This window comes from Anomalospiza imberbis, chromosome 1 (assembly GCF_031753505.1).
Source record: "Anomalospiza imberbis isolate Cuckoo-Finch-1a 21T00152 chromosome 1, ASM3175350v1, whole genome shotgun sequence".
NCBI classification, from domain to species: domain Eukaryota; kingdom Metazoa; phylum Chordata; class Aves; order Passeriformes; family Viduidae; genus Anomalospiza; species Anomalospiza imberbis.
The window spans coordinates 132,193,303-132,213,406 of NC_089681.1; the positions used below are offsets into that span (position 1 = coordinate 132,193,303).

General features: G+C 38.1%; 1 protein-coding gene across 1 annotated transcript in view; it reads left to right on the top strand.

The window, feature by feature from the left end:
- LOC137486856 (macrophage mannose receptor 1-like) overlaps window positions 1-19,802 on the top strand; it is a 34,651-nt gene extending 14,849 nt beyond the window's left edge. Inside the window, exons 13-29 of the mRNA XM_068212395.1 lie at window positions 327-414; window positions 926-1,070; window positions 3,385-3,420; window positions 3,518-3,681; window positions 4,881-4,948; window positions 5,722-5,822; window positions 6,138-6,277; window positions 7,371-7,485; window positions 8,139-8,320; window positions 8,970-9,072; window positions 10,304-10,533; window positions 12,496-12,661; window positions 14,037-14,183; window positions 15,229-15,345; window positions 16,191-16,358; window positions 18,542-18,571; window positions 18,976-19,802. Of these exons, the coding sequence (XP_068068496.1) occupies window positions 327-414; window positions 926-1,070; window positions 3,385-3,420; window positions 3,518-3,681; window positions 4,881-4,948; window positions 5,722-5,822; window positions 6,138-6,277; window positions 7,371-7,485; window positions 8,139-8,320; window positions 8,970-9,072; window positions 10,304-10,533; window positions 12,496-12,661; window positions 14,037-14,183; window positions 15,229-15,345; window positions 16,191-16,358; window positions 18,542-18,571; window positions 18,976-19,220 (2,245 nt within the window). The 3' untranslated portion in view covers window positions 19,221-19,802. The remainder of the gene's footprint in view (window positions 1-326; window positions 415-925; window positions 1,071-3,384; window positions 3,421-3,517; window positions 3,682-4,880; window positions 4,949-5,721; window positions 5,823-6,137; window positions 6,278-7,370; window positions 7,486-8,138; window positions 8,321-8,969; window positions 9,073-10,303; window positions 10,534-12,495; window positions 12,662-14,036; window positions 14,184-15,228; window positions 15,346-16,190; window positions 16,359-18,541; window positions 18,572-18,975) is intronic.
- The last annotated feature ends 302 nt before the right edge of the window (window positions 19,803-20,104 follow it).

Here is a 20,104-nt window from a genome sequence, read left to right on the forward strand (position 1 = left end):
TTTTGCTAAAGCCTCTGTCTTTGAACTCATACTACAACCAAGATCTGTGTTACATCCACAGGGATGGGAACCTGAGCTGGTTCTGGGCCACATCACTTTAACATTTTTTTAAATATGAGAAGTCTTTTTTTTTAAATATGAGAAGTCTTTAAATATGATAGTCACAGAGTACTATCACCTCCCTGAGTGTAGGGAGTGAGCTTGGCTTTGGGCCACAGCTCCCAGTTCAGGTGTGACAGAAAGCAGGATATTTCTGTGCTTTTCAGGATTTATATCCCGGCCTCTCTTTCTATGCCTTTATATCCATATTGTATGAATTATTTTAGGGACAAAGGACTGAACACTCAGGCTTTCTGGATTGGTTTGTTTCTCTTAAATCCTGATGAAGGATTTGCCTGGATTGATGGCTCCCCTGTGAGTATTTATTTGCTGGATATTAATTTACTTTCTCTTTTAGAAAATATATACTTTAGAATATATACTGAATAGATGCAGTGAACTGTCTTAACACAGCATTGTCTGTGTTTCATCCCTGGTACCATGTTATATCCCACCTTTGACAGTCTGTGCCCTTAGACCTTCACAGCCTCTCAAAATGGGCATTGCTGTATGGCAGTACAGGGAAGTCCAGTGGACAAGTCTCACAAAAGAAGATAAATGTGACTCCCTCTGTCCATCAGTTTTTCTTTTATCAAACACATGGTTTTCTATACCATGTAGTCTCTGTACCTTCTTCAGGGAGTGGTGGGGAAAGTAACCTGATCAACATGACCTTCACAGCCCTCTCAGGTCTGTTTGAACTCCTACTGATCCCATGAAAAAGGTACTTGAGATGATGAGATACTGAAATTGTGTCATGATGGCAATCTCAATTACTTCTATTCAGCTCGAACCACACAGTAATTGATATGTATTTCCAACACAGGTAATTTATGAGAACTGGGAGGAAAATGAACCCAACAACTATGAAGAACTTGAACATTGTGTTATGTTTAATAGATCACCCCAAATGCGCTGGAACGACTTGCGCTGTGAACATTTACTTAATTGGATTTGTGAAACAAAAAAAGGTATTATTACTTCCTCATTTAATTGGAGCAATAAACCCAAGTTTAAAAAGCAAATCTTATGGATTTAAAGAAATTGAAAGGAAGAAAGACACTGGGAATTGTTCATTTTAAAACCAGTTGCAGTGAAGGCAACACAATAAAGCAGGCAGAATGAATTGAAATATTTCTCTTGTCCTTGGGTGCAGGAAGTTAGAGTATCTCTATTACTTCATCTCTGGTTTTATCTCTTTCTGGCATGGGTTGAATAAATTTGTGAAGCAAAGGTACTTATCCCCTCTCCTTTTGTCTATTCCTTCCATTTCTATCTGCTTCAGGCTTACCCACGATAGCTGTAGATGCAGGACTCTAGAGTTCCCTTTACAAAAGTGAAAAAAGCTTTGCTCCCCACTGTGAAACAGCTAATGGGAACCAAGAGAGGGATCAGTTGCTATAGGAACCAGCAACTCTGAAAACGCAGTCTGATCAAAAGTGGAGGCTGGTGTAACCTTGATGGACTCCTGCATCCACCAGCTTTTGCCTGGAAAGCAGGACCCCAGTGCCAAAACTCCCCCACCTGGTGCCAGGCTCACAAAATGGACCTGACAGATGTTGGGGTGCCTCCCAGCAGGAAGTGGAAATGGGGTCTGTGTGGGCTGAAGAGATCAAGTGACAGCTGACAATGAAAGAACTTGTTTTGCTTACTCAGTCCTCCTTCTACATCGCTGCTTCCTGGTGGTAAACTGAGTATTTGTATGCATCTCCATGGAGAAGGAGATTTTTAAAACCTTCTTGAAATGAAAATAAAGTTGGATGCACAGAGGGAACTACTAGGAGGCACAATAGGAAGGGGAAGGGACAAGCAGTTACACAGAAACACTGAGTATATCTAATATTTGGTGACTCTGCCAACAAAACCCTGAAGGGTGAATAAGGCACCATGGTAACATTGAAAAATTGCTTAACCAAAAAGGAAGAATCACTGTTCCCTTTTGGTAAATTAGTCACACAAATGCACCATCCAAGGCTTACTTTCTGCCTACCAGCTCAAAGCAGCACATCCTGTGCAGCCCTTTCTGGCACACTGAGCATGCTGCTTTGTGTGGATGTGTCTCTCTGCTCTTGGTGAGATTACTCAGAATGAGCTCAGAAACCACGACACAAAGACTCTGATCAGCTTATCTTGGTCCTAGATGACCTTTCAAAAGCAGGAAAAAAAAATTTAGAAATTCATCTTGTAATTGTGAATATAGATTATGTGATGATCAACATGCCAGAAGACATGCTCAGATGTGAATTCCCTCACATGCACTTAAGATATCTATTTACAAAAGATATTCCAGCTTTCGGAAAAAAATGAATGTTACAGTTATGTTAGGATTAAACAATAAATAAAAATGACCAGAACTACATAAATCAATAATGAAGATATTGAAATAATTTTAGTTCTATTGTTTAGTTCTATTGTTAAATACTTCAGAAGAAAGTGTTTAAGTGATCCCAAAATAATTTTACCTGATTTTTCTTTTTTTTGTTGTTGTTGTTTATTTCTCATCAAACTATTCCTGTTACTTCTATAATAATGTGTTCTGTCCATCAAACCACAGTAGAAATGTGAGACTTAATAGTCCAGAGGTACAAAATAATAGGCATTCATATGAAAGCTTCCTTTGAGAGGCTATAGATGGCTTTGTGAATACAGCTACTTTGCTTCCTCCTGATTCAACCAGTAATCAGAAACTTTGGTTTGATACCTATTGGCTTGCCAGGACTCTTAAAAAGAGACTGTCCTAGTAAAAGCCAAGGGCATCAGGAAAGGAAGAATTCATTGACACACTGGAAGTTACACCTGACATTAGCAATAAATCAGCATTACATTTTCAGTACTTGTGGATAGTCTATTACCATCTAGGTAAGCTTTAGAATTTACTGTATTGGATTATGTTGTTTGGCTCTAGTCCCAAGAATACAAAAAAAAAAAAATAATCATAGAGTGTCAAGTAAAAATGCTAAAACAAATTTTCAAAGTAATTTTTTTTTAATCTACCACAAATTTACTGTGAAACATAGATTTTTTGACACAGTGTGTTTAGATATACATTACTGTAAAGTACATATTTTTCTCTAGCTAAATGTTTCTAAATTATACACTTACTTAAATATGGCAGAATGTACTCTAAATTCTTGAAAATACATTATCTGATTCATAGTTTGGTGGGTTTGGTTTTTTTCCCCTCTATTTTACAAAGCATGTGAAAATACTTAAAGCAAATATCTGTTGTGGTTTTTTTTTTTTTTTAATTTGGGATGTTGCTTATGAAAATCTTCTATTTTTCAGGTACATTGATAAAGCCTGAAGCAAATTACAAACTTGGTAGGTTTTTTCCCACTTTCCCAAAGATTACTGTATAGTTTTCAGACTTTGTACAGACCAGATAAGAAAACATTATATATGATTCTTTATCTTTCAGACTATCAGCTCACCAATGATGGATGGATTATATATGAAAATAAGCAGTACTATTTCAGCAAAGAACATGTCCATATGGAAGAAGCACGGAGGATTTGTCAGAAGAACTTTGCTGATCTTGTTGTCATTGAGAAAGAAAGCAAAAGACGATTTCTGTGGCAATATGTAAGCAGAAAACCTATTAATTTTATATAGTTGAATTTTGAAGCACAGCAGGTGATAAAATACAGGGAACATACTAAATATTTAGTAAGGCTGGAGTCCTGAGCTATTGTCCTACATTACTTTTTTATAAAGCAATAGATTTGTTCAGGACCTGTAAAATTACTATTGTTTTTGAAACATAAACTTTAAGGGATTTAGAGATTTTAGAGGAGCAAAGATTTTAGTTAGAGATAAGCCTTACTAGAGTTAATTGAAATAAATGAGTAGGCCTCGATGAAGTTAAGAGTTAGTAGTTAACTAATAACTGATTGCTTGTCAACACAATATTTAGTTAGCTGGGTTTATAATGAAGAATATAGAAACTGACAAATAGCTTTTAGGAACATAAGGCAATTGTGGGCCTCCTCTGTTCTGAAACCAGTTGAAGACAGGGAATGGGAGTTCTACCAAGGTTCATTTGTCATATTTGCATTGAAAAGGTAGAAAGGTCAGAATGAGGAAGACTTCATTTACTTCCTCATTTTGGGACCCCTCCCCATGAAAGGGACCACCGACCCATTTCAAGGAACAAACTACGCATGCCTAATAGCTTTTGAAATGATTAGCATATGAAGCGAGGAATGGGATGTACCAAAATTATGAATATGCATTTGTATTTTGGGTATTCAATACTTGTATGGCTAAAAGGATTCTGTAATCATTTGAAAGGTGCAATGTGTATTTGGGAGCTATCCCACACACTGCCTGACGTCGCAATAAACATACACTTTCTAAATTTAAACTGTTAGAGAGTTTTTGTCTGTCACAGCTGGATATCGGTACCTGATCAATATCCATATTTCTTTAATAAATCATTTTAATAGGTAGAGAAAAATGCAAATATTAAAGAGGCATGCAAATATTAAAGGTGCAGCAAAGGATAGTTCAGGCCCAGGTTGCTTATCTTTTCTAATATATGTAGTGTTCAGCACAGTGATAATTGCTTTTCTGTACAGTGGATTCCTCACTCTGGAATGTTCCACATATCTCTGTTGCCTTCTTGAAACCTGAGTCTGAACCTATCATATTCTTCTGTGAGGCTCAAATTAAAAAAAAAAAAAAAGGAAAAACAAATCACAGGCATGATTAATTGGCTTTCAGATTTTTGCTTGACATTGAGGAGCAAGTTAGCGCATAACTATTAATTACTTCTATTTTAGATTTACACAAAACACAGAGGAAAATCATATTTCATCGGCTTAGTTGTCAGCTTTGATCAGAGATTCAGGTGAGTAAAGAAAAACTGGTAATGAACAACAAATGATGGTAATTTCATCTCAGGGAGCATTTCTGTGTGCTTTCATCTTACAAGTTAAAAACTGTTGTACAACTGACTTCTGGATAGTTTTCAGGAGATGTCTCAGATCCAAATTATTCTATATTTAAGCAGAGAAATGCATTTTCCTTCCAAACTTGGTAGAGCAAACCCAATAAAAATTCATGGCTAAGATGCAGCTCACTTAATGTCTTACATTGCAAGAACTGCAACCCTGCATAAGTAGTGAAGAGAAGCAGCTAATTTTAAGATGCTATTTACCTGATCCGTTCTTGACATCAACCTAAGGGTGAGATTAACCCTGACCACCAATGGCTACAGAGAAAGCCCAGGAGGTTTTGATAAAATATATATGTAAGTGTTAAATCAAATTAATCCCAAGTGTTTCAAGTTATATGAGATGGAAGCTAGAAGCATAAGCAGCATCTACTCCCACAACTTTCTGACATTTCTAGCAGGAAACTTGTTTTAACAATCCATTTGTAGAAGACTTTCAGGAGGACACCTTTCTGGGATGTGAAGGATGTCCATCCGTGCCTCGAATGTGGTAGTACTAAACAGAGGAGAGGCAGCAGTAGTGCTGTGGCTATGTCCTCTCCAGAATATGTAGAGCCTTTGCCCTCTGGTCACTGCTAATACCTTGTTTAGCCCTCTGCCCAAATGCCCTTGTGAGTAATGACTGCTGAGATGTCTGCTGGCAGCCACTGTCCCCTTGTTTCTTCCAGATGGCTGGATGACAGCCCAGTGAACTATGTTGCCTGGGCTCCAAATGAACCCAATTTTGCAAATAATGATGAAAACTGTGTGATAATGTCCGAAGATTTTGGTGAGTAAAATAGCAACAAGAAACGCTTGGGTAAAATTCAGCATCAAAATCCAAAATGTTTGGTACATACTTAAATTGAGGCTACCCCACAGAGAGGTAGTCCAACAATACTGACTTTTTTTGTAACATGCTCAAGTTTGAAACGGTCTCATCACTTAGAAAAGAAACATATTCCAGAGGAAAGAGGAGTACACTTCTGTAAATGTGTTTCATTTGTGCTTTATGAATGCCATCTGAGCCTGACTGCTGTAGTGGTTGTTTTTTTCTGTATTCTGTAATCTTTACAACAATTATCTGTATTACATTTTTTTACAGGCTTATGGAAAGACATAAGTTGTGCTGTGAAAAATGCCTTTATCTGTCAAAGGCACAATTCAACTTACTCAGGATTTGCTCCTACTGTGCTTCCACCTCTGGGAGGATGTCCTGAAACTTGGCTTTTGTTTAACAATAAGGTACAGCAATAAATCTCAGCCATATTTAGGAGATTTTCTCTAGGTGAAGAAAACAACTATCCCTTTTATCTCATTATATAAATTCTCTCTCTTTAAACACCAACTTACTAAGAAGTATGCCAGTTAGCAGTGCAGTGCATTTTCAGGTTGGAAAATTTGTAACTAAATATAAAAAAAAAGGTGATTTGAATGTTTGAAATTATAATTTTTGTAAATGTCTGTGTGCCTTTAGCCATAGCTACTTTTCTAGTTTCTAGATACTTCTGCTTATTTTAGGCATACTTACTGCATGTAAATCTTGATCCATTATCCTTATCTGTAAATGTAACACTGTTTTTCTGAGTAACAAAGATGAAAAATGAAAGGTCATACCTTTCGTAAGTAATTGGCCATCACAGGAACTCATATTAAGCTGAGTAACACAAACAGCAATAAATGTCAACTCAAATATTTGACAATATCAAGCATTGCTTTCTGCTAAGTTAAGCAAAAAAAACCTGGATGTATAAACTTTAAAAAAACCCCAAAAAACAAGCAACAGAGGAAAACCAAAAATAATTTCCACCATGCAATCAGTAGGAAAAGTTTTTATGCATTCAAAGGGCATGAAGAAGGAGGAGCCATGTCTTCTGTCCTTCAGAAGATACACAAAAAATATTTTACATTGGTGTTCAGGGAAAACACTCATTCAGAAGGACACTTCTTCCTGACATGAGCTGAGGTTTTAGCATTCCATCTGTGGTATATAATTGAAAAAACTTGACCTGAGAAATTATTACCTGCTCCAAATTAAGTTCACAATCAGGAAATAGCTCCAGTCCCTCAAAAATTCTACTTTTCAGTAATTTAATTCCTCAAAAGCTTTTGGTGGTTGTCTGCTCTTTCCCAGCAGTGACCCCACACGATTTTAAGTGCTCTGCACATATCACAAGGATTGACTGGGTCTCCTTGCTGGCTGACAGTATTTGTGTTCCAGCAGTTCCCCCAACTGCAGCTCTTTGCATGCAGGGACTAGCACAGAAGTAATCCAAATCAATGGTTTTAAAATTCTTTGACACCCAGAAGTCTGTCTAATCCTTTACTCTCTTCACAGTGTTATAAAATATTTGGATCCAGAGAAGACGAGAAACTAACTTGGCACTCAGCACGAAGTGTTTGTAGAGAATTAGGGGGAAATTTGGCCTCTATACACAATAATCAAGTGCAAGGTATGACACCTGAGCCTTACAGCACTATGTATGAAGCCACATATTTCACCATCTAATGATGAGGCTGAGCCTACCTTCAGACCTAAATCACCTGCAAAGGAAGACCTGGAGGTGTTTGATCCAGAGGGAGGACTGCAGTGAGATATTATGACACTCTCAAGTTTTAGCAAGCATCCTCTGTGGAAGGAATAGAATAATCTATTCCCCATGGTCTTGGAAGATGGAATAAATTGTCATAGTTTATAGTCATGAAATACTCACAGATATTCAAGTTAGACATTAAACAGACACCCATCAGAAATTACATATCTGCAGTTGATGCTACCTTGGGAAAGACAATTGTGTTGAAGTCACTTCTGGCCTTGATTTCTATAATATTTCTAAGAAGCTTAAATAAATTTTATCAAAAAATTATTTCCTTTTTTCCCCCCTCCTTTTTTCCCAGAAATCAAACTGCTTCACTTTGTTTACCCATTATAATTTTTTTTCTTTTACCATTCACTCATAGCCTAATAATACTGAGGTTGGTATTTCCAATAGATTTAGAATATGATTGGTTGTTGGTTTATTTGTAATTTGATTTACATGGAATTTGAAGAAAGGAAACTCCTCAGGTACTTTTTATTTTATTTTTAAAATTTATTTTCTCTCAGCTTTCCTCACCTTCCACCTAAAGGATGTTGCCAGCGAAACATGGATTGGGCTGAATGACATTAACAGAGAGGATACCTATCTTTGGACAGATGGAAGCGTTTTTGACTATTCAAATTGGGCCCGAGGATTCCCATTCAGAGACAAATTCACAGTGGTTGACTGGAAGTATATTACAATAGAGGTAAACAGAAATAAATCAAAAAATGCAAAACATAAATGACATACTAAATGTTTGAGTAACCAGCCTGACTTCTGTCTCAGCTAAGATCTGATCTTTAATAGCTTAAAGCAGAAGTGAACTGAAATTTCAAAGATCAAAATTTTAAAGCTTTAATCAGAAATTAATAGGCCTGTTTAGAATCTAGGCTTACTCTCATTCCTTTGTCAAAATCTAGAAATGCAGAAAAGGAATCTTTACTGCTAGAATTAATTACACTTTTTATAATTCTTATATTTTTGTGAAAATATTCAGTGTTACTAGTTGTGATTTTTATTATGGTTTATTGTTTTTCCTTGTATAAAGCAAATCCAAATGAAACTCCAACAAATTCAGTACAGATTACCATTAATTCCATAGTAAAAATAACTTCAATGCATTCTGAGGAATTTTAATTAACTTACAAAAGTTCTTGCAGCAATTTGCCAATGAAAGTACATTTGCTTAAGATATACAATAGAATACATTTAATTTCCAACAAGCAATACATGAAAAGAGCCAGAAATTAGAAAAGAAAGCCATTAATTTTTTCTCCTTACATTTATTTCTATTATTTTGCTGGAACTTTTGCATTTTTTCAGCAACAAGTCTATTTTTCATTTTTTTTCCCTAGACTGATTGTATTACAATGACAAAAAGGTCTGTAGATGATGCAGGATTATGGGAAAATACTGACTGCCAGCATAAAAAAAGCTATATTTGCCAGATGGAGAGTGGTAAGTTTTATTTTTCACCTTTTTTTTGATTGCAAAACATTTACTGAACAATCTGACCATTACAACTCAGAGAAGATGACCTTGCCTACCCTGCAGACATCCACACTGAAATCAGGTCCCTGGCACAAAGACACTTTGAAGAACAGGATTCACCTTCTTAATCATGAGAAAAATGTCCAAACCAGGTTCCTAGAAGGTCTCTGCCTTCAAAATGTCAGTTTTCTCTATTAACAGAAAAGTGTAGCCATCTGTGCTTTACCCAGCTACCACAGATATAGGTGCCTGAATGCAGTTATTTTGCAAATACAATAGAAAAAGACAAATCCGTCCGTGACTTCCGGCCAGGGGTCAACCGAGGCCAATTAAAATGATCAGTTTGCTCATCAGTCTCTAGAGAGGCCTTCATATCACAAGAACAGCAATACTCCGAAGGGCAAAAGTTCCAGTTTTCTTCATGGAGCCTTTGGGTGGGAGATGCATCCGGAGCACAGCTACACTGCAGAGTCTGCAGGAATAAAAACAGGGAACTGCTGAGCAGCAAGTCAAAATAGAGGAAGAAGCCACAGCTGGGTCAGATGATTCACAGCTCTGTCCCATGCAAGTGCAGAAAGCTGCATGAGGATGGCACAAGCAAAAACAATTGCCAGGGCATCCTCAACAATGACTGAACACAAAGTTTATGTCTTTTCTTCTGTCCCCATCACTACGTCTAGACCCTTGCCTTCTACTTCTGCACACATAATTATAGGTACAAATACAGTTTTCTTTTTCACTTCATCCTACGAGGAAAAGATGCAGCAGCATGGTCACAAAATTTGCTTAGAAAGAAATTATTTTGAGACTGAAGTGGTGTGAAGATCCTGTCCTGTGCTCATGCCTGGGAAAAACTTCACCTGCACTGCGGCAGGGGGACACAGAGAGCTTTGGGGAGAGGATCACGGTGGAACCAGTATTGACATAATTTCATCTGGACAGTCTGTGTCTATAGATACACACAGCTCATGCTCTGCCTCTCTCTAATCCCTAAATGTGTTTTTACACCGTAGTTTAAAATAATTCCAAATTGCCATTAAAATAAATCTCTTTGGTTTTATGTAAAAAATGCTGTACTTGATGCTTGTGCTGCCATGCTGTATTAATCTGTTACTCAAAAGCAATACTGCTATCCAGCAGCTAGTAATTTTTCACTGTTTTCTCCTCTTCCTTTCAAATTTGTATCTCTTTCCTACAGAGCCTGAATTGTTTCACCCCACAAGTGCTCCAGATTTCGATTTTGTCCATTATGGCAACAGCAGCTATTTAATCATTCCTTCTAAAATGAATTGGGAAGAAGCAAGAAAAGCATGCAAGGAGAAATTTTCAGAGCTTGCCAGCATTTTTGATTATTACAGTAATATATTCTTGCTGCTGCAGGCAGTACAGTATGGAGAACCCTTATGGATTGGGCTCAACAGCAATGTGGTAAGATTAAAAAAATAACAGTTAGTAAAGTTAAATGCTGCTACTATTAGCAGGAGATTTGTAGCATGAACAGATTTAGAAACCTAGGACTGGTGGACAGTCTCACATCTTTTGACTTCATTGATCTTAAATTATTAAATGCCATTTTAGGCAGTGGAGAAGGATGAGAACTTTTGGACCTGCTGGACTCTCTTTACTAGTTCTGTGTGATTCTTGGAAACTTAGGTAAAAATACCTGGTAAACTTCCAGATGGCCATTTTTAGGACAGGTGACCCCTACTCAAAGGCTGCAAGATGTTCAGGAGGGCTAGTGCCTCATGATCATTGGCAGCTGTAGCTTTTCCATTACGTTTTGGTTCAGAAGGGTTCATAGGCCAAACCACACACCTTTTAACACACATTCTTTGTTATACCTGCTAGGTCCCAAAAGTTAAAATCAGTAAAAGCTATACTGTAGCAGAAGTAGTGAATACTGAGATCCAGGTCCACCACTTTGTAAGGGAACACTCGAGTGTTAATCAGCATTATTAGCTCTGTGACTGAGTGACAAATTGAGCTTCAGCTTCCCACTGAATATGCAATTGCTAAATGCACTTAATTATCATGTTTCTATTTTATTATTATTTGATCTGACTAAACCACCTTGATAATAAAAATGAGCTTTTTCATCAGTAATAATCATCTTAACTATTCATTGTTTTTACTAATTGTGATCGACACTGATATATAACATGACAAAACATGCCTGAAATACAGTATCCCTAGGGACACTTGTAATAAATATTGTATAAATATAGAATTTCCACTTATATGATGCAGCAACAGTCTGATAAAGCCCTCAGAAGGCTGAATAAATTTTCTGGAAAAATGAACTTGCTGCTGAACAACACATATTTCCACTATTCTAACAGTGTCGTCCCCTCCTCCACCAGAAAAAATGCTCACATAAGCGATGGGTAGTCACCAACGTTAAAATAAATCCTTCCACTTGCACAAGTGCACAGGGCATCTCTACCCAAACCAAAATAATAGTGTTTAAGTCTGCTCAATACCAAAGTTGGTTGTTTTTAGTCATAGCAATATGATTTAGAAAGCAGCTAAAATTCCATTTTGATCAAGCTTGAATCACCAGACATTCCCCTGGTACTTATAAACAAGTCATCCTTGATCTTGCAGAGTCAAGCTTTGTGGTTCCTCCTGTTCCCCAGACAGTGAGTGACCTTGCCCTGTTGATGCCAAGCTCAGTATGACCTTGTGCACCTGGCATCTCTCTTGACACAGCTAGACACTGGTGTGAGATCACATCTTGCCCCTCTCTTCTTAATGGCAGCAATATATTGTCCGTGTCTTTTCGCTTTTCCTTGTAGTTCTTCTGATTCTTCCTGGAAAAGAAAAAAGGGGAGGAGGAAAGACTAAACAAAGACTCAAGAATTCCTGCTCAACATATTTCTTATTACAAAGTAATAATTTTCTATGGCTCCTCATAGTGATGGCTGCAGTTTGCTCCTGAATGTTTCTCCTCAAAACTGCTGGACCTTAAAGTCCTTGTTTAATAGCCAACTCTGAGACCCATTTCCACCTGAGCTTTCCAGAGGTTTCATGTTCTTATAGTCTTGCTGCTTTTCATGGAGATCTGACTCTTCTGGGATGGAGATTCCACCTTACAACATTGTCTGACAAGGGACTGAGTCCCCAGGAAGCATTATTTAGCCTTCAAAACACTTCCATGGGCTGTTCCAGCATGGGAGCCATACTGCCGTGTCTGGTTTCTATGTTGCTGAGTCCTGATTCAACAGAACAGTATTTTAACAGTATTAAAACAGTATTTTAACAGTACTAGCACACATACACAAACAGAGCTGCCTGTATCACTTTGAAAATGTATTTCTGTATGACTGCATTTAGCTGAAACAGTAGATAAGAGTTTAGAGAAATTATGTCAAATGTCTGTTTCAATTTTAGAATTACGGATATTATAGATGGACCAATAAAAGGAAAGTAAGTTTTTCTAAGTGGGACTATGGAGAACCAAAACAGAAAATAGCCTGTGTCTACCTAGCACTGTCTGGGAGATGGAAAACGGCACGTTGTAATGAGAAATATTTTCCTGTCTGCAAAAAATCTGAGGGTAAGCAATGGCAATGACTTTTGGTGCTATGGCAGAAACCTTACTTTATCTGCTTTGCCTGAATTACTAATTTCTAAGTATATTTCAAAGAATAATAAGGCTGAGTGTGTATGTCAGTACCTTTATTTTGCATGACAATGTTAGATTTTGATGGAGTTGGCATTCACCAGCCAAGATCTTGCCATTTTACTGGACTGGAATGATAGCTGCTATGGGAGCAGGGAGACAGATCACAGAGGTTATGGGAACATCAGGCACCTCACATTGAGTCTAGAGTGTAAACTGTTTTGCTGACAGAGGTTTTATGGGAAGGTCTGTAATCAATTAATTCCACTGAGTATAAAATAAATTTCATTTCTTCAGCATAAACACATCATTCTTACACTGGTTGTTACTTCATTGCTATTAGAGTCCAAAAACTGGATATAGGAGAAAGAGTTGTATCTGATAAAAAGGGTCTGTTATTGCCCTCAAAAAAGTTCATACTTCACAGGGTTTGTAAGGGTAGCACTGAGGAATACTACACAGTAAAACTACAGGCAAACCTCAGGATAGTATTGGGTTTTTTGCTTTCTCATTTGTATTACAATAACATCTGTTAGCTCTAGTGACACACGCTTAATGGAAACTCAGAGTTTATTTGGGGACTTTTGGATTTGTTTTTGTTTTGGATTGGGTTGGGCATTTTGTGGGTTTTTTAATTGGTTGGTTGTTTTTTAATTTCTCTTCTGGGCCATTCTCTGAACTTCATAGCTGTTAATTTGCAACTTTTCTTTTAAAACCACAAGTACTAAGTGAAAATGTTGCCTTTTCATAATGTCATTGCTTGTAGGAAAATGACGGGTTACTACATAAATTATCAATGAGCCTCAGATTACTCTATGCTTTGTCAGATATAAAGATGTTCAGAAATTTTATGGAAGGATTGTTACCTTGAGGAAAATATTAAATGGGAAATTTCTATTATATGATATTTCATTTTAAATAAAACTTATTTGAACTTTTTGAGAGTTTGGGAGTTTTCTAGGGGTGTTTTTTTTCTGCTTTTTAATGCTTCTTTTTTTTTTAATATAAATTTGTTGATTATAACAAAACAAACTAGAACCAAAATTTTTGAGAACATTCAAATATCCTTGAAACAGTCCAAGTTTGATTTAGTTAGTAACATAGAAGAGCACAGATTCACACTGAGTCATCCTCTCACAGCTGACTAGTTCTGATCCTCATTGTCACTCTTAGACACTGATAATTCTAGCACTGTGTGCCAAAGAATACTTTAAACACTTTTAAGAAAAGGTTTTAATGTTTGATTTCATATATGAAGAACTGCAATCCTTACTGAGTGAAAGCATTTATAATATCTCATTTCTTCTAGATGTACTTCCTTCTGATCCCCCCCAGGACATTGGACAATGTCCTGAATCTGATCACATATCTTGGATTCCTTTCCGAAGCCACTGTTATAACTTCAATGCCAAAGAAATGAGCTGGGCTCAGTCTGTGACTCAGTGCATTCAATCCGGTAATTACTATTTTTACCCAAATATAGAACTTGACGTTAAAAAGAAGTCTTGAAAAAAGTCTTGAAAAGTAATAATGCACAATCTACAAATATTAAAAATAAGGAATAAATGTCTCATTTATTTTTTACTGTTATGTGTTTTTCAGTTATGTTGATTTTAAGATGATTTCCTTGTTCTATTTTTCCAGCTGTGCTCATTTCTTGTTATATTTCTTCATTCACAAAATCTCTGGTTTTAATAAGATCTTAAATTTTACGTAATTTGAAAAAACCCACTTCTTTCTGGCCTTATCCCTTCTTTTCCATATCTTTCCCTATACACATAGGCAAAGTGAATATCATAATAACAATCCCTCATTTTTAACATGGGCTGTATGATCCAAAAGGAGTTGCATGTGCTGCCTGCTAGCCCTTGCTCTACCAGCAAGGTTCCCTGGCAGGCTGCAGAGCCTGGGGAGGGAAAATGCTTCCCTCTTTCTCCTTGGAGACATCTGCTCCAAGACGAGGAGCAGTACCTTGGCACCCTTTCACCTTTGCTGCTGAGTCATCAGCTATCTCATCCATGTCTCAGGAGGCAAGGAAAGAGAAAATAAATGGATCCTTTTGTTTCATACCTCTTTAGATCCTCTTAGCCCTCTTACGCTACCACCACTGCCATAAAAATTAATACATTGGTTTGAACTGCAGATTTGTTTGTTGTGCAGTATTTCATGCTACATATTATTCTGTCAAACCATGAATAACAAATAAATAATCACTGATAATTCCTATGAACAATAACAATCAGTCACTTGAAAATATAGTGCACCTTGCCTGGTGTTTAAAAGTCATCATCTTCTCTGTGCTTTTGTGTCTTTCACTTCAGATGACATTTCTCACTGTCTGTGCTGTTCCCCTACAGCTGGACACTACCTTGTGGTCTCTATTTAAATTCATCTTTACTCTCTACCAGTGAGAGAGGTTTTTTTATTAACCTTAACCTGTCTCAAAAGCTGTAACTATGTTGGGGATATCTCCAATCATCTTCCATTGGTTTTTTTTATAGGTGGTATGTTGACTTCTGTAGAAGATCTGTATGAATCAAACTTTTTAATAGAACATGCAGATTTATATGCAAGCAAGACAAGTGGCTTTTGGATAGGAATATACAGAAATGTAAATGGTAACTATTTTAAGTTCTATAAATAATCATAACCAGACTTCATTAAATGGACAAAATATTAATAAAATTAATAGATTTTAAGCAACCAATTGAAGCACAGTTGGAGTTCAGACCGGAGTCCTCTCAGAGGTTGTCTCCTATTGCTGGTCTCTGAGAAAGCTTTTCCTGTTGGGGAAAAAGTCCTGACAGGCTCTCATCTTCTCTTGGCTGGGGAAGACTCATGTGGGACCTGTGGTAGTCCAGCCAGAGCCCACGGCATCGAGCTCCTCTCTGACTCTATGGAGAAAATTAGACTGCTTGCTAAAGCATGCAGAAGAAAACATGCATCTGGAATAAAACACTGATATAAGACTACAAGCAGTCAGAAAAGGTTTTATTTTTGATTATTTTCAGCCCATTGAAACATCAACATTTTAAAAAATTGTTTATTAAAAAAAAGTTTTAATTTTAACTAAATATATGATTTAGCATTACAGTAAAAGCTGCTTAATTTTCATTGAGTGTTGATGAAATAATAATTGAGAATTTTTTTATAAAAATTCTGAATTTTTTTTTCAGTTTGAAATTTAATATCCTAGGCAAACATACTGAGAAATATAAATGAAAACTGTGATATTATTATAACTGATAAATCTGCAAATCATAATTTGGGAAAGCAATTAAATTGTTTTTGAGACAAGAATCAAATGGGATAAAATGCATCAAAAAAACAACCACAGATGGAATTTCTGAAGAAAGTAGTATTGCTTTATAGGTTGAAGAAAGTAATATTAGGTCAATATTCACTAAGGTGAAGACCTTTCCTGTGGATCTGTTTGTATTGATGCTAACATTTGCCACATCAGGGCAGCTGCTTTGGCAAGACAACAGTGCCTTAGACTTTGTCAACTGGGCTGAGGGGCAGCCCTCGGGGGACGAGCTGGCTTTCTGTGTGGAGCTGTCTGCGGCCACCGGCTGCTGGAGTGTCCTGCCCTGCTCTTCCCAAAAGGGCTTTATTTGTAAGAAACCAAAGAGTAAGTGACTTCTTTAATATTCGCTCTTTCCTGTGATGGTTTTATTTCAGTACTAATAGCACAATATGAGTGTTGCAAAGGACTGACACAAATGTTTCAATGTTCAGACAAAAATAATACAAATGTATTTTTTTTTGTTTGCCCTATTTATGATTTCTTGCTTCATAACCTCAGATTTTCTTACAGTATATTTTCTTACATAGGTATTTCCTGAAAAAAAACCCCAAATTTCTTTATTTTTTTGTTCCCCTCCAACATAAACACATTTTTTTCTACTGAAATTCCTATTTTCTTTCTATGGAACAACAGAGGCATCAATAATTTGTTATTCTTCCTCTTGCTGTACTATGATACATGCTGTTCCAGCAAGAGATGGATGAAGCAATTCTATTTAAATAGGAGCGGAAGTGCAATCCAGAGAGCATATAGTGACCTTTGAAAAGAGTAAAAGTTTTTTGGTTAGCTTTTTTTTTTTTTTAATATTGTATTTATGTATAACTGAGCACCATCTGCTTTAGTCAGGAAGCAGAAATATCAGAATATTGTGAGCCAAGCAAGCATGTGGTATTTTGGAGTTTAACTGTTAATTCTGCAAAAAAGTCTAATTTCCTGCCCTGTTTCACAACCCCAAAGTTCAGGATGTTTCTGAGGTTCTTTCCCCCACCAAAACAAACCTGCAGCTGGTGGGGGAAGCAGCAGTCACCGCATTGTTCAGGGCATGTTCTCAAAAGGAAAATTCTGCTTTTAGGACAACACCCAGTTTTCTTTGCAGGCAACAGACACTCGTGAATGATGGTGCTCTGCTACCAGACGCCAGAAGGCAGAAACTCACTATCACCACACACTTTTTGGCATGGGTTTGACTGTGAGCGGCCCTGATGCGCAGGGCCAAAGTATTTATTCCCTGACACCGGCTTCCCCAGCAGAACGGCGTTTCAGCACAACCAGGTGTTTATTCCATTACAGCCAGCTCTGCGCCCTTTCAAGAGACAAATTTAACAGCTGCTTCTCCCTCGTGCTCGCAAACACACCAGAGCCCAGCGCACTGCCCTGGCTCTGCTGCAGCAGCCCGGCTCCCGGCGCATCCACGTTCCCCGGGCCCCCGCTGCCCACGGGAAGAGCCGTCCCTGCCATGGCCAGCTCCCAGCCGCTCCCAGCCGCTCCCAGCCGCTCCCAGCCGCTCCCAGCCAGTACCCAGCCGCCCCCAGCCGCTCCCAGCCAGCTCCCAGCCAGCTCCCAGCCAGCTCCCAGCCGCTCCCAGCCGCTCCCAGCCAGCCCCCAGCCGCTCCCAGCCGCTCCCAGCCAGCTCCCAGCCACTCCCAGCCAGCTCCCAGCCAGCCCCCAGCCGCTCCCAGCCGCTCCCAGCCGCTCCCAGCCAGCCCCCAGCAGCCCCCAGCCGCTCCCAGCCGCTCCCAGCCAGCTCCCAGCCACTCCCAGCCAGCTCCCAGCCAGCCCCCAGCAGCCCCCAGCCGCTCCCAGCCACTCCCAGCCAGCTCCCAGCCAGCCCCCAGCAGCCCCCAGCCGCTCCCAGCCAGTCCCCAGCAGCTCCCAGCCGCTCCCAGCCAGTCCCCAGCAGCCCCCAGCCGCTCCCAGCCGCTCCCAGCCAGCTCCCAGCCAGCCCCCAGCAGCCCCCAGCCGCTCCCAGCCTGCCGGCCGGGAAAAGCCTTGCAGACGGCGCCCTCTGTGCACAGCTGGGAAAAGCTGCACAAGAAAGCTTGAGTTTATACGTGTAATTATAGATGCAAATTTATTGTGGTAAATGAAGACCTGCTGGGTCTCAAAAGAATTGTGTGTGATACAGGAAAGCTCAGCTGTCCTCAGCAGTCGATCAAGTTTTCCCAGTCCCCGTAAGAAACAGACCTGGTGGAAAGGGCAAGGTTAATTAATCGGGGAGAAGAGTCCTCTCAAAACAGTCAGGAACCATTACTATTAAGCTTGGAGATATTCTGGTTATTGCAAAAGAAGCAAGATGGGGATTTCATATGCAAAACACTTTATTTTTATTGAAGGGAATATGGGGTTAAAAATCCTTCATGCCTTTTCAGCTCTTCTAATTTAGCAGATGTGTTTCCAGAAGTGATGATGGTGTGCAGGTTACCAGACCTTTTGCTAACATGAAAGTGTCAGGAAGAAAATGTGACCTTTTTAGATTTTGACTAAACATTTGTCTTTATCTTTGACAGCTATTCTTAAAGCAGCTGGAAATGTGGAAGGTAGGATTTTTTCCCTTCCAATTAATTTCAAAGATATGTGCTTAAATTTAGTATTATTTCTTTAGTGTATATATATATATATATATATATATATATATATATATATAAACATGAGCTTAATTTACTTAATTGCTATTGAATTTTTTCCCAGCCTAATTTATCAGTACCTGTAAGACCCTTAGGGACCCCAAGATAATCAAATGCTTTGGTAAATTGATCACCCCCTCTCTGGTTCTCCTTTTGTGAGATCTTCTTTTGGTAATATCTATGAGAAAGACTGACACAGAGACATTATAATAGATATTCCACGTGGTAATTAAGGAAGAAATTATAGTTTTCAATAGTCTTACATTTGTTTGTGACTACAGTTCATTCATTTCTATTTACTTTTTATTTATTTACAGATGCCAAAAAGGACGAAGCCAGTGGACACTTGAATATATGGATACTACTTACTCTGATCCTCATAATTTTACTGGGGGTGGGCTCCATGATTTATTTCTTGTTCAAGATCAAAACTGGAAGTGGAACTGGAAGAGAGGTGAGGCAGAGCAACAGTCAGCTGGAATACAGCCGTGCCCTAACTGCAGGGGACAATGGAAGTGATGCTACCAACAACAAAGAAAACAATGAACAGAGTGTTGTCTGATGGGATAACAGAGCCAAAATAAATGGTTAAGCTGAAAAAAATATAGCTGAACTAAAGGAAACCTTAGTCTCTCTTAGGTGCATGTAACTTGTGCTATGAAGTAAAATGGGCAGTTTGGTAAAGATTAGGAACTATTGCTGTATGCTCCTCAATAAATACTCTCAGGTATTTATTGACTTAGTACTGTACAAAATTACTAATTAAGCAAGCAAAGAAAATAACAGAACTAGTGGGAATTTAGATTTAAAAGTTATAGGCTACTTATTTAGGAATTTGTGACAGCATCACATACAGAGTCAAGGCTAACACTGAGCACTCTTTGCAGAGCGCTCAGCCCTAATGCCTGCACTTTGAGAGTATCTCACCAAACTGTTCTGAAACCTCCACACTGTTACTTAAGTGATGTTTGGAATAAACAGAGATTTACATGAATTGTTTGTCCCCATTGCCGCCCTTGTTTTATACCCTTAACACAAATATCTTCCTTGTGATAGTATTATAAATGAAATGCAAATACTTGTCCTTCATTCATGGCTTGAACTTGAATTTTGCAAAACAAATATATCTTTACATACAGTCCTATTCTATGACTTTGAATGTTTTTTTATCAATTATGAGCATGCGACTATATGAATAAACAAACGATATATTACACAATAACATTTCAATTATTTCAATTTGCTTAATTAGCATGTGGAGATGATACCTGGTTTGTTCATCTAGAGTCTTCTTCCTTAAAAAAGAGACTGGCAGGAGGAGACACAGAAACGTGAACAAGGCATATGGCTAAAAAAGCCATAAATAAACTATAAAATAAAGTAGTTGCCAAGTAAATTTTGAAAGAATGCATTCCTGATTTTATTCTACTTGATCACCCATTTTAG